We start from the raw sequence: 16,247 nt of genomic DNA on the forward strand, positions 1-16,247 counted from the left end.
ACTCAGTATTTAGAAAAAGGGGTTAAAGCCAAAAAAAAAAAAAAAAAAAAAAAGGGTCCTATCCATGTCCTGACTTACCTAACGAATAGCCTTTCTATCCATAGCTAAGGTAGATCCAGCTTATTCCAGACCCACCCTTCTGAATCTGAGTAAGTTCGCATCTCCACAGACCCTCTCTGTTTCAGTCCATTAGTGTGTCAGCCTCAGTCTGCTGAGGATTCTCTCTCTCCCTCCCTTTCAGCAGGGCAAATCCTTTAACTGACTGGTGTCTTTTGATCTCTCTCTCATCAGCCTCGGCAAAGTAGCTGTGTAAACTTGCTAGCACCAGTAAAGTAACTTCTTTACAGCTAATAACCTGGCTACTGTGTTTGAGTGTTTGCTGGGATGTTCTTTACAATGTCATTGTTTTCCCTTTCCTGCTTAGTTCCTCTAACAACCCCTTTTGGATCTTACCCCACAGCAAGTAATCCATCATAAACACACACAGATATGTACAATATTCATAAAAAATAAGAGATTTCCCAGTTTGGCACATATCATGCTATCAAATGCATGTTCTTTACTAATTGTTTCTAAAAAATTTCCCTGCATTCTATTATGGACAATGGAAGCAAATGGAATAACTCAAATTACAGAAATCATTTGAATCATTTGTTAAAAACACATTGATAATGAAATTTAAAGTTACAATAAAAGACATACCATTTCAGAATATAAACGTCACATCTACCAAGTTTTTAAGGTTAAAGGCCCATTTTACATACAGTACAAATTTGATAGAACAGAAATAAATAAACCGAGTAAGAACAAAGTCCCTTACAAAACTTGTATGGTCAACGTGGTAGTTCTTCTGTTATGTGCTTTGTCTTTTCAAATCTGTGTTTTTAAGGACAGAGGCAGAGCACCTGGCACTGCCCTTTTTCATTTACTAAAAACACATGCCGGGAGACTCACAATACTGAATAGGAACAAATCCTCCATTCTGGATCAGGCAGATACCCTCTCACGACTGAGGCACACAAGGGTCGATCCTGTATCCCACACACAGGGTGACATCTAGCCCCACTGAAAACAATGAGAGTTTTCCCACTGACTTCAAAGGTGGCAGAATTTCACCCTCAGTATCAACTATTTCTCCACCCTTTCCCCAATGCTTGGAGACCAAGGGTGTCACCTCCATGAGCTCCCTGTCCACAGCTGGTCTGATACCTAAGACTATTTCCAACCACATCTTACCAATATACTTTTTCATGCCCGGTAAAATAGGTTTAAAACAAAAACACACTAACTTCTTTGAAGATCTTTTAGTCTGTTTTTTCTTGTTAAAAACATTGGTTGCAGTACAATAGTTTACCATACAGTATCAACAAAATGCACTCAATTTACATGCACAAGCCATTAAACAGTAGTACATGGACTTTATATTGTCATTCTAAAGTGAACACTGCTACGACAGCTGACATTTTGCTATGTATTTGTTCTTGCAAGCTCTCAAAAATAATTAGAATGAAGTTAGTGTTCCAATTTTAATCTGTTCATGAAGTATTGTCTGAAGATTTCAATGCCAATATTGTAATGCGAAACACAGCTAAGACTATTCTGTGCAAAATACCACACAGAGTATGGTACTTATCTTCAGCAACATGTTACACTTTGGAAAGTATTAGAGGGCCCCCATAAACTGATAGGTTAATGTCATGTCCATAGTCAAAAAGTAAATACAGTCAGACTGCTATCCAAAATGTATGTTTCATGTGTTTTCTACCTTTAAAAAAATATAAAAGGGACTAATTACAACTTTAAAAAGAAAAATATAGGAAAGAACAATAGTCAAAAGAAAAGCTACTGGCAAACTGAATAGACATGCAGAGGAAGAAAATCAAAGCATCCTTTTCAGGCAAAAGAACTACCGGGATCATCAATTTTAAAAGCATTCAAGCACCATATAAAACAAAAACTTATAATGGAAGGAAGATTATACTATCCTACAACGTTTCATTAAAATATTTTAATTATTCCAATTATTAAAAACTAAACCAAATCAAAACCTTCAAATTGGCTGCCAGTCCTGCCTATTAGAGGTTTCTTTCTACAACAATTTGTTCTAACACACACATACATATGGATACTACATATTATGAGGATATTAGCTGAAAGTTTATGAAAAGTCATTCTTTGTGGGAGGTGCAATTTTGAGACACCGCTTTAGTGGTACTGTCTCAAAGCTTATTAACCAGCTGATAGTGTTTCTATATTCCTTCTTCATCTATTAGGATTAAACGGCTGGTACTGTTGTTGTGGGGCCTATGGAAGTGGTCAAGAGGGAGATCAGATTTATGACTGACATGGTGAGCTGTTATATCCACCATGTTAAATAAACTGAGACTGTTGTAATAAAGTCCTTCCTACAGCAAACAAAACTCTTAGTTTCATGGGATTGAATATAATTATTAATATCTTTCTATAGATTAGAAAAACTCATCTAAACAAGTGATATTGTAAGGATGCAGAGCTGCCAAAAATAAAGTGCCTTAGCTCTACCCTGCTTTTGGTATCTTCCTAAATACCGTACATAGAGAGAATCCTCTCCTTTGTAAGTAACTAAGAGAAATTCATAATTATACTACTGTTGGGTCATATACTGAAATATTTAAAATAGTCAATATGGTAATTGGAACTATAAATCAGCACTCACCATCATAAACAAAAAAGATTATACAGGATTTCAATAAGTAAAATCAATAAGACAAAAAAGAATAAAAGCCCCAAATCTGCTTTTCCAATAAATGCCTTCATAACAAAAGTAGTAAACAAAGGTCTAGTTTTAACATTCTGCAAATCAGATCCTCTAATCCAGACTGATTTTTTTTTATTTCAGTTTGACTATCAGAGAAACCACCTCTTAAACATTTCTGGTATAAGCACTCATTCATCTTAAGATAGCTTTCAACAGAAGTTGAAGTTCATATTGAACTTCTAAATTAGGAAACCATGCCTGCAAACATTTGCAAATAAAACACTCAGATTTTAATTTAGCTATATTTGCATGAACATGCATAAATATGCATAAATTCAGACACATTTGTCCATTTGTTCGACTCATGCCCACATCATGCATTCATACCATACATCTCAACTAGCATTCACTTCATACTCACTTTCACTCCATCTCATCTTTCTACCCACTCATTATGCATACATTACCCAGACAACTCACTCCTCCAATAGCACCCATTCATTTCACTCATTCTACATACACACACACTCATTGTAGGCATGCAGCCAACACCCACCCATTCTACATGCACATGCCACACCTCGTACCCAATTCATTCCATTCAGTCATCCCATCACACACAAGACCAATTCAGTATTTGCCTCCACCATGCCAACTTCCACATAACACAAGAGAAGGGGAAAGAACAACATGGGCTTCACTGTTTATAGACAGAGCCCAGGGCAAGGGTTGGGATTCCATGTGTGGAAGTTCCATTCCTCCTGATAAACATCCCAGGCCTATGATTCCCTACTCCTTTGTTGTTTCCTCCCTTACCACAGATGTCTTTTGGAAAGGGCTCCAATGGCCTCCCACACCTTTGAGCCTTTGGGAGGGACCAGCTGCCCATTATCTCCTGTGTTTGGGAGACTGTCAAGTGGGAGTCACTACCTAATTCACACTAGGCAGAGCCCAAACCTGACTCTGAAGATACTAAGCTCAAATGGCTTCAGCCCTGCCAGCTGAAAACAGCTCCACCCCCATGGGAGGAATCTGCCAGCAACAGGGGGATTCCCATCATGTGGGTATGGAACCCCACACATTGGGTAGAGCTACCCCAGCTAGTAGGATTGGAGCATGCAGAGCTCAATGCCTGGGAGGTTGTGTCCCTGCCTTTGAAGATCCTGGGGCTCTGTGGGATTTGGGAGGGAGGTAGTGGGTTCCCTGTTTGCAGCTCCCCAAAGACTAGAGATGGGGAGTCAGCCAGGACCACATGAAGACCTATGGAGGGGAGGGGCAGGCGATCAGGGCCCATCTCAGAAGATGCCTAAGGTAAGAGGGGAGCTGGGGCTAGGATGGGTGGATCGATAAGGACTAGAGGCTGTGGGAGGGTAAAGGATGGGGGAAGGTCAAGGGGACATGGAGGGCTGCAGTGCCGGCAAGGAGCAGTAGCTCCCCAATCAGCTCTAAGAGCAAAAAGCTGAGCACTTCACTTCACTGCTTAAATAGCTAATAGGCAGTGAAGCAGAGCTCTGCATATTCCACAGACTGAAGGACCAGTCTGTATCAGCTTGTGTGGCAGCTCCAAATGGCTTTCCTTCCATGTGACAGAGGTGAATAGGAAAGAACAACCAACCAAAGGCTATCTCCTCACAGATTAGAGGTTTTCCACACAAATCCATATAATGATTTGAAAATCCGTAGTCTACTGGGAAACCTGTGCAACTGGCATGTCTAGGGAGTGTCCACAGTTGGCACATTGGAATCTAATTTAAGTTGACCAAAACAGATCTTCAAGCTATATCCTCTTGGGCAGAACACAACATTGGTTCATTCTAACCTTTTGCACAACGTATTCAAAACAATAAGGGAGTGATCTCATCTTTTGTCATGTGCACTCATCTGGAAAAGACTTCCTGTAACACCACCTCAAAAAAACCTCTCCTTTTCAAATTTTGTCTTTAGACATCCCTCATCTACAGCTATTGACTCTTCTCGGCCTATCTGCTATTCTGTACAAAACATAGATTTATTGTTTTGATCCACCTGCCAGTAGCTCAAATTATTCCATTAGTGGCTGGGCTGGAATTCCTGGAAGTCTGGTTAAAGTTCAGGAGGAAAGGAAAGTTATGTTTACTGGAAGCAGGTACTGTCACTTATTTCGGTGGCTGGCTGGAAGAAGGGATAGTCCACAAACTTACTTTAAACTTGATTTTCAAAATACTTCTTCAGGAAAAAAAAAGGGGTGACTGTAGAAACTCTGAAGGATGAACCTGGTAACAAGTCAGAACTAAAAACACTTACCTTGTCAGGAAGTGAAGGCATGTAATGGATGCTTGTAAGCAATACTGGCTAGAATTGTTAGGAAATGCAAACCAAATGGTGGTGGGTAGTTGAAATAGGTCTATCTTCAGGCAATGTGAAATGGTGGCTCAAAGGAAAAAATAACTACAAAAATGCTTAAAGACTTTATTCTGAATCACCCACCAACTGGCCCCACTGATAGTCTGGATTGGAGGACCGGATGAGCAGCAAGTACCCTTTTTGGCATACATTTACAAGTTAGGCAGCAAATGTGGAAATCCAAACTCTACACAGTACATCCAGAGCAGGCAGCTAAGTAATAATCCTGTTACAGGACGAAGGTGAGAGGGAATTGGTAAACGTCAGTTGCTATTATAAGTGAAAACATTTCAACAATTTACATTAAATAAAAGCTAAATGGTATCTTAATAAAAGATGTACTGAATAAGGTAAAGCCACAATAAATTAGTGTTTCCATAAAACTACATGCTGAATGTTTTGTTCCCAAGTCTATACATTGTTACTGTCTGTTAATTCCTAAATATTCTGACAGCATAATTGAATAATTGAGGTACATTAGTTTATATTTTTATTTGTATTGTAAAAAGATTAATTTTTCTTTTCCAGTTTTTTTTCTTCATCTCCAAAGAAGAACAAAGGAAACATTCCTAAAAGGCAGCCAATGGTCACTCCAATAGCTTTACCCTAAGGAAAAAGAATGGAGAGAAATGATCAGTTTCTCACAGTTCAGTTGCCACTCATTTGCACAGGAAATAGGTCCCATTATGCAAGCCACTGTAATAACACGTAATTAGAAACTGACCCTGTCCTGAAGTGCTTACAATCTAGAAAGATAAAAATGATATAAACATACAAGGATAGCAATCAGGGTAACATCATATTAATTTAATGGGTTTGTTTTTTGCCCCAAGTCAGGTAATATACAAAGAGGAACATATATGCAGGGCATAAGGAGTGGGATACACACCATAAGAAAAGAACAGTGTGAATAAGTAGTGGGGAACAGCTCTGGGAAGGGCTTTGAACAAGAGCTCTAGAACTTGAATTTCATGTGATGGAGATGATGATGATTGTGTAGGGATTCAGGAATGGGGTGACATGGTCAGAATGACAGGCAAGGAAGATACCATAGCAGCTGCACTTTACATGGAAGGTGTCAGGGAGACCAGAGAAGAGATTATTGTAACCAAAATGGGAGATGAGTGCCTGGGTCAAAGATTTTGCTGCTTGTATACCAAAAAATAGGTCAGATTTCACAAACACTATGGAGGAAGAACTAGCAAGATTTGGGTCCACATGTCTAGGTCAAAGGAGAAGTCAAAGGATACAGGTAGGTTATATCTTTGAGCAAAAAAACAAAAAGAAAAGAAAAGATGGTCGTATTGTGAAGTGGCAGAAGGGGTGAGTGGGAAGGTTTTGGGAGGAAAAATAGTGAGCTCAGTTTTGGCCATGTTAGGTTCAAATTGATGGTAAGACATCCAGAAGATGTTGTCAAAAAGAGATGCTGTAAAGTAAGACTAGACAGAGGGAGACAGCAGACAAATAGATTTGGGAGTCATTGGCATGAGAATGGAAGCTGAATCTAAGTGAATGAATGAAATCTTATGAAAAGATGTAGAGGAAGAGCAATAGAGTAGTTCTAAAGGTAACTTTCTTTAAAGTTTCAGGAGTTGGATTCTCACAATTTTAACATTTGGGATTAGCAATTAGCATAGGAACACCCTGAATAGTAGAGGCTGAAGAGTGTTCCATTGAAAACATTTAGTACCTTTACATAAGGCTAGAGGATTCACTGCTGGCAGTGTTGAATCAGGACATACAAACACACACCTCTCAATAACAACTTTTCCTAGATAAATGCTGTAATTTTTCTTGCCCTAGTTAAACTATTCCCCCATTACATTTTCAGCTCTTGCTTGGATATTTCCTTCACCTTGCAACTGTAGCATTTATTTCATCACAATGAAGTGCCACCAAAAAAAAAAAAAACCTGACAAATTTAATTTCCCCCATTCTAAATGAGTCAATATTAAATGCTTCATTGTTTAATAAAATTAAAACATGCAATGTTTTCTATCTGTAAGATGATGAATATCCGGTAATTCTGAAAATGATTTCTATCCTAAATCTAGGTAGTGGATATTCCTTTAACATGCACATTTTACCTAGATGAAAGCTGGTTTTAGATCCAGATTAATATACACAGGATTGGAATTTGAATTGTACACCAGTTCAGGTATATTGCCAGAAAACATTTAACAAATCTGACAGGAACAATTAATACAGATACCAAACTTTCTAAGGACAAGTACTGCCACTCATCATGCTGACTGACTTCAAAGAAACCCATCTAATCTTACCACCACAGCCAGAGTTGCCAGACATTTGCAGGCTGTGTGGCTATTTTCCACTCCTGTAACAGACCCATCTACCCTCTATTGCAGCCTGCCTTTAATCACCCAAATGCAACTCCGTAACACTCTCCAAGCCCCCCACATACCTGTTCCCCCCCAACTTGACAACAATATTCAGTATTTAGCAAATACCAAAAGGTAAATATTTGATATTTGGCAAAAACGGAAATACTGAATTCATCCCATCTCTGCTAATGACCAGTGAAAACCACACACAAACTATAAATAAATATATTTACCAAGTGTGCACTGAGACGTGTTTGCCACATATCTGCTTGCTTAGGTGTTAGATCAGGAATTGACAGGCCCATTCTCGAAGCTAGAGCTTCAACATAGCCTGCAAGACTGAAAAAAGCCATATGTCAGTAGTACTCAGGCTTTTGGATTTGAAAATACATTGGCTGGAGTAAAGCACAACTGAAGTTAAATTACTTTTGCAAAAGTACTACTATCTTATATCGAACAGCTTTTCTTGCATCCTGTACTGCTAATCCACCAGTTTGGCATATACAGAAAAATATTCAGACTTTGAAAGTTCATATTTATATTATAAGTGCATATTTTTGACTAATTCAATCCATAATTAGGCAATCCTTCCAAATAACCAAAACTTCATATAAGAAGACTGGACATTATTGTAGTTTGGCACATTTTACAATAACTTTATGAAAAAAATTTCATCATTTAGCAATAAACCTTTTTCAATACTAGGGAAAAAACCAGTAAATACATAAGAGCTTCCCTCAGGAACTATTCATGGAACATTCTATCATATCATATATTTGTGCTTTAATAATCAGCTGCTGAGGCAGAACTCACTGTCAATATGCTTTTTTCCTATGTCAAAGGAAGCTGAAAATTCACAGATATCAGTTTACCATTGATAACTACTCAACTCTGGAATCTAAAGATATCTTTTCCCCTCTCATACACCTTCTTAAAAATGTAATAGTCCAACTGTAAAATAAAAGTAACATTACATTTTAATACTGAGTGTTCAACATATTTACTATGACCTTTATCATACATGTGAAGAAAAGTTACTCTTTTTTAAATGAACTGAAAAAATGAGGATTTCAGAGAAAAACTTGTCAATTAACTTAATCTATTTAGCCTTTTGCAATACTGTAGCTGCGTTGGTCCCAGGATATGAGAGAGACAAGGTGGGTGAGGTAGTATTTTTTATTGGCCCAACTTCTGTTGATGGAAGAGGCAAGCTTTCATCTTTACACAGAGCTCAAAAGCTTGTCTCTTCCATCAACAGAAGTTGGGCCAATAAGAGATATTACCTCACCCACCTTGTCTCTCTATTAAGCCTGGCAAATAAAGCTTTCTAACTGCTGCTAAAATGCGAGTTTTTGTCAATCTCGAGGCACATTAATAACTTGCAGATATTAAAATTGTATGAGACACTATATATATAGATTGCCACTCCCAACACAGGTGAAGTCATTCCAAAGAATAACTAGTTTATATGCAACTCTTCAGGTTTTTCAGTTTTCCAAGAGCCAATTCCTATTACCAATTAAATTCTCCATGTAAAGATTCTCTCTTGATACAAGCCTGCTAGCTCTATTCAAAGCTTTGGCAATAGTCCATAGCCATTTGCTGGGGAACACACTTAGTATTAACAGTACAGCGTTACCCCCACTGACAAGGAATGCAAGTTAGGAAAGTTTTGCCTTTTTTTTTTTTTTTTTTAAAACCAACTTGCCTACCTAAAGGGCTAATCTCAATTGTACCGTTGGGTGGAGCAAGCAGGCTGCTACACATTAAAGGTGGTGGATGTGAGTCTGGGAAGGACCTGGCCTGCTTAATAAGCCTCAAGGAAAATAGTTATAGAGCTCTAGGTTGCAGTAGTCCTCGGGAAATACCACTAAAAAAGGAGGGTATTCCAAAGATGCAGGCAAGCTGAACAAACCTGCCTGAAACCATATTGTTGGAATGTGCCAGATCTCCTGTCTAGGTATACTAGTAAACTACAACAGATAGACTGAAAGATACAGTCTATTCAAACTATAATGTAAAAATCTGGTTTATAGATTAGGACTCAACGATTTTTAACAACTTCCATATTTTTTCCTGTATATGAAAAGGTATTTGAAGATACTAACACTATGGGATTCTCACTGTTGGGCCTTGTTCTTCCAGAACACGATAGGGTGGAACTAACTGAGGCTAAGACAGTGTTTGATGCTATCTTCAAAGATCTTGCCCAAAGTCTCAAACACTGACTCCACACATAGCAGGTGAAAGAAACCTTCATATTCTAGCACAGAATGTATGTCATGCTGAGATGATCAAGGACATTTTGAAGAAACTGCTCTAAAAAGAGCTTAGCATGAAAAATATTAAAATGTTGGATTTATGGCATTTTAGTTATATTTCTCTTATCTGAACAAAGTTTTGCAGTTTCTGGCCATTCAGTGACATTAATACAAATTGAACATTAATGCACTGACAGGATCAAGTTTTCAGCTGGTTTTCTACTGAGTCTCCATTTAGACATGCACAAAAATACATACATACATGGGTTCACATTTTGCAGGTACAAAGATTTGTGCAAACACAATTCTGCACTTGCCAGTAGCAAGTATTTCATATGTGCATCTGCAGAACACACTGAAATGAATGGGATTTGTGAATGCAAGTTGTGTTTGCAACAATGGGTGAAAATTCTATTTATCATCTGCAAAGTATGTAAATATATTTTTTAATAGATACGACAAAACTTTTAAAGCTAAACTCGAGATACTTTGCTATATTTTCTGATTGGAGTAAAGGCTAAAATATTTTCTGAGACCCTGAAATGTGGGGACGGTGGATGTGTCACGGGATCCACACGTGCAGAATATCTCAAAGAACCACAGTTACTATCAAGTAACTAACTATTCTTCCTCCTTCGAGGTGCTGCACATGTGGATCCCATTTATGGCAATTACCTCATAGTTACCTTTAAGAGGCGAGAGCTAGGACTTATCTAAAAAGAGACTGCAAAATGGCTCTACCAAAATGGGTATCAGATCTTGAAACGGTAACTAACGAATAATGTTTCATAAAACGTATGAGCTCAAGACCTACCAGGTGGCTGCTTTCCATATTTCCTACATTGGAACCTGACGGAAGCATGCTATCTATGAAGCTTGTGCTCTGGTGGAGTGAGTTCAAATGCTTGACAGAGGACTCTTCTCAATATCATAAGCAGTTCTAATACATTCCGATAACCATTTTGAAAGTCTTTGTGATGCAATAGCCATCCATTTTGATTTATTACAAAAAACAATGAAAAGTTGACATTTTATTAAAAGACCTACTTCCATCTAGGTAATATAACAGGGACCTCACATCTAATATATGTAATTTAGATTCAGCAGGTGAAGAATGAGGCTTTTGGGATGGAAAAGCTGGTAAATGAATGAACTGATTGATATGAAAATCTGATAGTAGTTTGGAAATAAAAGATGGATGCAATCTCAGATACGCTATCCATGTGAAAAACTGTCTATGGAGGATTAATCTTTAGGGCTTGACGTGTGTATTCTGCTAGTTGATGTTAACTGGCACTGGGAATGCTATCTTCACTGTTAGTAGGTGTCCATAAGTGAAAATAGCACTAAATTTAAGTCCCATGCTGGAGCAATCTTTCTCACAGGATAAAAATGTGAATAAGGCCTTTCATAAATCTATTCATTGATTTATGAGAGAAAAATTATCTCCCCCTCTTCTGGAGCATGACATTCAGATATTATTGCCAAATGGACTTTGACTGAAAAGATTAACAGTCCTGAGTGCTTTAAGGATAAGAGGTAATGTAATATTATTGGAATAGAACATTGAGATGGAGCATAACCTTTAAACCTTGCCCATAAAGAAAAATGTTTCCATTTGGCGGTATACGTAACCCTAGTGGATAATCTTCTACTCTGAAGAATGATCTGTATGTCTGAAGAATGCTCTCTGTCTATTGAGGACATCCAGGCTAGGAAATGCAGAGAGGCTGCGTTTGGGTGGAGAATCAGATATGACTCTGTGATAACAGGTCTTCCAGAACGGTGAGTGTGCTAAATTGATATTATGACAGTAGCATTAGATTTGAGAACCAAAACTGGCAAGATCAAGCAGGGGCTACTGATATAACTCGAGCTTTTTCTTGCCGTATTGTCTGTAACACTCTTGGAATCAGTGGAAACGGAGGGAAAACATACATCAAACGGTGTGACTGAGAAATCTTGACTGCGTCTGCTAGAGATTCCAGACTCTTTCATGCTCAAGAGCAGAATACCACACATTTCCTGTTTTGAACTGATGGAAATAAGTCTATCTGGGGAAGTCCTGCGAGCCCGAGTCAGTTGACCCAAGTTGTGAGACTCGCTGCCCCCAGTTTTTTTCTTTGCAGGGTAGATACACCCACAGTTGTTCAGACTGACTGGCTAAGGTTGTTGGAAGGAACTGAGTGGCAGTTGGGATCACTCTGCCCGTTATGTACTTGGGGGATGGGGGTGTGAGGGCATGCATGGCACATGCACAACCCCTATTGGACACTGCTACTGAAATGTTCCAAGCCCCTGTGCTGGGGCACATGAACACCATAACTGGGAGCCACATGTGCAGTAACAAAAAATGCAGCTTTATTTCTGAGCACAGCAAGGAGAGAAGGGCAATTATTCTGGTATCTTTATGGGTATCTGGTTTATTATGTAAGCAGAGTCTGAATGGACTCTCCCCAGCCGAGCTGGTATTTGCATGAGCACATCCACGCTGCTTAGGTGCTCAGCATGATGGGACTGCTTTGCCCAGATGGTCCCTTTGGCTGGTGTTAGGTTACAAATAACAGGAGTGGGGGGCGGGGAGGGTGGGGGAGCCAGGCCAAATTTGAGTGAGTGGCATTGCAACCTGGCACATCCGAGTGGTGTTGCAACCTCATGTTCCAGTTTGCAATGCTTGAAGCAGAAAACTGGGCCAAGCCCAGGGCCGTATTATCCATTAGGCGCAACAGGCACAGTGCCTAGGGCCTACAAAACTTTCAGGGCCTACGAAAAAAATTTTTAATGTATAATTTTTTATTTTTATTAAAAAAACTATTAATAGCTTAAAATCAAATTAGTTATTTTGGTCAGGGGGCCTACGAAGGCAAGTGTGCCTAGGGCCTATGAAGGTCTTAAAACGGCCCTGGCCAAGCCCCTTGGGACAGGAGTGGCCACTCTGGCATGACTGCAGGGCAAGATCACTCTGCAAATTCTCCCAGGGCTTCCCACACCCAAAGGGACAATGTTCTCCTCCCCTCCAGATAAAATGAAATGAAACAAAATCCACCCCTCCAAGAATGAAAAAATTATTTAAAAATATAAAGAAAATTTCATGGGGCTTTACTCATAGGTCCATTGTTACCTGAATATGGGTGGTTGGGAGGACCCACTAATTTAACTGTCCATTCTTTTACCAGCTTCTTTCCACAATTTGCCTGAGGTAGATAACTCAGAAATACATAAAACAGATTAGCCCTGCCTGGTAAATCCATACATTGTAGGAGGTGGTGGTAGCACCACGTCTTACTAAGGTTGCCTGAAACTTCCCATTAGAAGACCCCTTTTTTTAAGTTGTTTATAATTTTGCCAAAATATATGTAAGCAGGGTCTGAATGAGCTCTCCCCTGCCAAGCTGGCCAGAGGGAGGGGAACAGGTGTCAGGGCCAGTCTGTATTTGTATGAGCACACCCATTCTGCTTAGATGCTCAGCATGGTGGGACTACTTTGCTCAAATGATCCCGTTGGCAGGTGTTGGGTTACAAATGACTCTAATGTTAAATGCAGGGGTAATGAAATGCTGTTCTCATTACTGTACAAGCAAAGGGCAGCAGAATGGTGCTTAGCCTGTTCTGATTGAAGGGTCACTGTCATCTGTACCAAACTAGCTAAGCAAGGGGCTCAGATGCCAGAGTGCTGTGAAGGTTGATAGGGGCTGGGGACAGGTATTCCTGCTTGGAAGTGTGGGCTCTGCTTAAGAGCCCCAGGCATGATTTAACCTCCCCGCACCCACTGTTCAACGATAAAGCTAATTAAGATTCCATTAAGAGTCTTTTGTTTTGTTAAGTGCTCACTAGAGCTGAACTCATCTACTCTGGGACGGTGCTCCCGCCTAGATTCAGCACTAAGATTTACCCACTGAGAGGTGAGAATCACTGAGAGCTGGATGGAAACTCAAGAGACCAACCTGCAGAGGTCACAGAGGAGAAGCAGGTGGCAGCAGAAGGTAATGGTTTGCGGCAGCTGGCAGAATGGATGGCAGAGTGAACAAGGTGCCTTCTTTGCCCCCTCCCGCCACCCAACCAGGGTGGGAGGTGAACTCTGCAGCTGCACCTCTAGACTCTGGGTCAGCCCTGACTAAGGACAACATCCATGAATGTGAAGGGAGGGGCACATTAAAGGAACTTCTTGTTGCTGGACTTAAGAACCTGAAGCAAAAGGTAACTGCCCCACATACCCTGGGGTAGGTGTTTTGTTCATGGTTTTTTATGCATGTGAATCCTGCTTGTGGTGTTTTCCCAAGTTAATGCCGGGTTACTTTTCCCCTTTTTATTAAAAGTCTCTTTTTCACATTCAGTCTCTGTGCTTGTGAGAGGAGAAGTACTGCCTCTAGAGGCACCCATGGGATGGGTGTAATTGTCCCAGTATCGGGGCTCAAGCTGGTTTTGTGTTGTATTGTTGAAAGGAACCTCTAGATACTGAACCTGGCCCTAGTTGCTGCCTACTCTGACTGGCAGAAGTTACATTTAAAATACATTTCAAGAATTAGAAACACCCAAAGGGATTTCTACAGTATATTGAGCTTTGCTGCGGGGGGAGGATTGAGATCAGGAAATAAACTTCAAGCAAAATCCAGACTTACCCCAGTCCAGCTAAATCTGAAACAAGATTTCCCAAAGCAGCAGCTGAAATATTGACAAACAGAAAAGCATTTTTACAAAACCCTCTGACAAAAGAATAATTAAGATATATAACATAAGTATCCAGAATTAAGTTTCTTCTCTTACATTAGGATTTCTTTTAGCAACACTTTGTCAGAGTAGCTTCAGTAGAGCATTAACATAGTAGGTGGTGCACTTGTTTTCCTGAATTTATTAAACTGAAGAAATTCATTCAGACCTGGAACACGGCATAACAAATTTTCAGATTGTAGTGAACAATGGCCAACTTTATACATCTGACACAGGAGCTAGGAGTCCTTAGTCTGAGTCACAAAAAACAGCTTCCAATCAGTTAGCAGAAGCAGCAGAACTCCCACTAGAAGTTGTCTAGCTAGGTGTGACTAGAAAGCCATGAATACCATGAACAGTCTTAGAAATTTTTACACCAGATCTGAAAAATGTGTGTATTTAGACAGGAACTAAGACTGTATATATCAACATGCATATGGAATCTAGTAAGGACAAGGAGAACAAACAGCTTTAAATTACCAAACTAACCCTAATCATAATTCTAATTAACTTAGATTTGCTTCCCAGTTCAAAAAAAAATTGTTTAAAAAAAAAAATCACATAACAGAAGTAAACCAACCATGGCATAATCAATCTCAAACCCCTCTCAATCAATAGTTGTTCTTAATTATATTTCCCATTTTAACAGTAAGGACTCAGAAAGCAAATGACAGATCATGGCACTATTTTCAGTCACATTTTTAGAGCCTTATAAAAGTTCAGCATTTTCCAAGAGAGCATTCTTCCTAGGTCTATACTAGCCATGTCAAGAAACCCAATTCAAGAAAGTCTCCTAGTGCTACTGGATTTATAACTAAATTCCTGTTGCTAATAAGTGCATTTTCCTAAAAAACAAAGAAGGAAACTACTCACTCTGGCTATGTGTATACTGACAGCAGCAAAGTCGCTGCCATCAGATCGACTTATCTGGATCGACTGAGCGGTCAGTGAAGTTGATCCAGAAGTCGACGTACTAAGATGACCTTCTCAAGTGGCATAGCGCTGCGTCAACAGGATCGCGGTTCCTGTCGGCGCACTGCAGTGAAAATGACGCGCAGAAGAGAAGCACAGAAGTCTCCTGGAATTACGCAAGTTTTTTGCGTACTCTGCGTAACTCCGATCGACTGCTGCCAAATTGCTGAGGTAAGTATAGACATAGCCTCTGTGTTCTATTAACTAGTATTTGAGAGAACACTCAGATGGAGAAACTATACAACTCTGCATTCCAAAATGACAGTGATCTATAAAATCAAGAATGGTGTGGAGAAAACGCATCGGGAAGCATTATTTACCTTTTCACAAAATACAAAAACCAAGGATCACCCAATGAAATTAATATGCAGCAGGTTTAAAAGAAACATAAGGAAGTACTTCTTCATATAACAACGTGTGGAACTCCTTGCAAGGGGATGTTGTGAAGGCCAAAAGTATAACTGGGTTCAAGAAGAATTAGATGAGTTTATGGAAGATAAATCCATCAATGGCTACTAACCAGGATGGTCAGGGATGCAACCCCAAGCCTTGGGTGTCCCTAAACCTCTGACTGCCAAAAGCTAGGACTGGATGACGAGGGATGGATCACTCAATAATTGCCCTGTTCTTTCATTACCTCTGAAACATCTGGCACTGGCCCCTGTCGGAAGACAGGATACTAGGCTAGACGGACCATTGGTCTGACCCATTATAGCCATTCTTATGTTAATGAGTTAAGCAAAAGTAACTTTTGATAATTTTGTAGCAAAACAGAATTTTGCAAAAGAATTACATCTAGATTTATACAATACAAAGTCATCCCTACTTTCATGCCAGCAGTTATGTG

The 16,247-nt window shown here is 39.5% G+C and overlaps 1 protein-coding gene across 2 annotated transcripts in view; it reads right to left on the minus strand.

Moving 5' to 3' along the window:
• Nucleotides 1–525: 525 nt before the first annotated feature.
• TMEM65 (transmembrane protein 65) overlaps nt 526–16,247 on the minus strand; it is a 41,459-nt gene continuing 25,737 nt past the window's right edge. For both annotated transcript variants that reach the window (XM_067531154.1, XM_067531162.1), the window contains 3 exons: nt 14,341–14,383; nt 7,695–7,800; nt 526–5,725 (listed from right to left, as the gene is read on the minus strand). In XM_067531154.1, coding sequence (XP_067387255.1) covers nt 5,630–5,725; nt 7,695–7,800; nt 14,341–14,383 — 245 coding nt within the window. In that variant the 3' untranslated portion in view covers nt 526–5,629. The remainder of the gene's footprint in view (nt 5,726–7,694; nt 7,801–14,340; nt 14,384–16,247) is intronic.

The sequence above is a fragment of the Emydura macquarii genome, unplaced genomic scaffold (genome assembly GCF_026122565.2).
Source record: "Emydura macquarii macquarii isolate MOO-44397 ecotype Brisbane River unplaced genomic scaffold, CSIRO-AGI_Emac_v2 contig_369, whole genome shotgun sequence".
NCBI classification, from domain to species: Eukaryota; Metazoa; Chordata; order Testudines; family Chelidae; genus Emydura; species Emydura macquarii.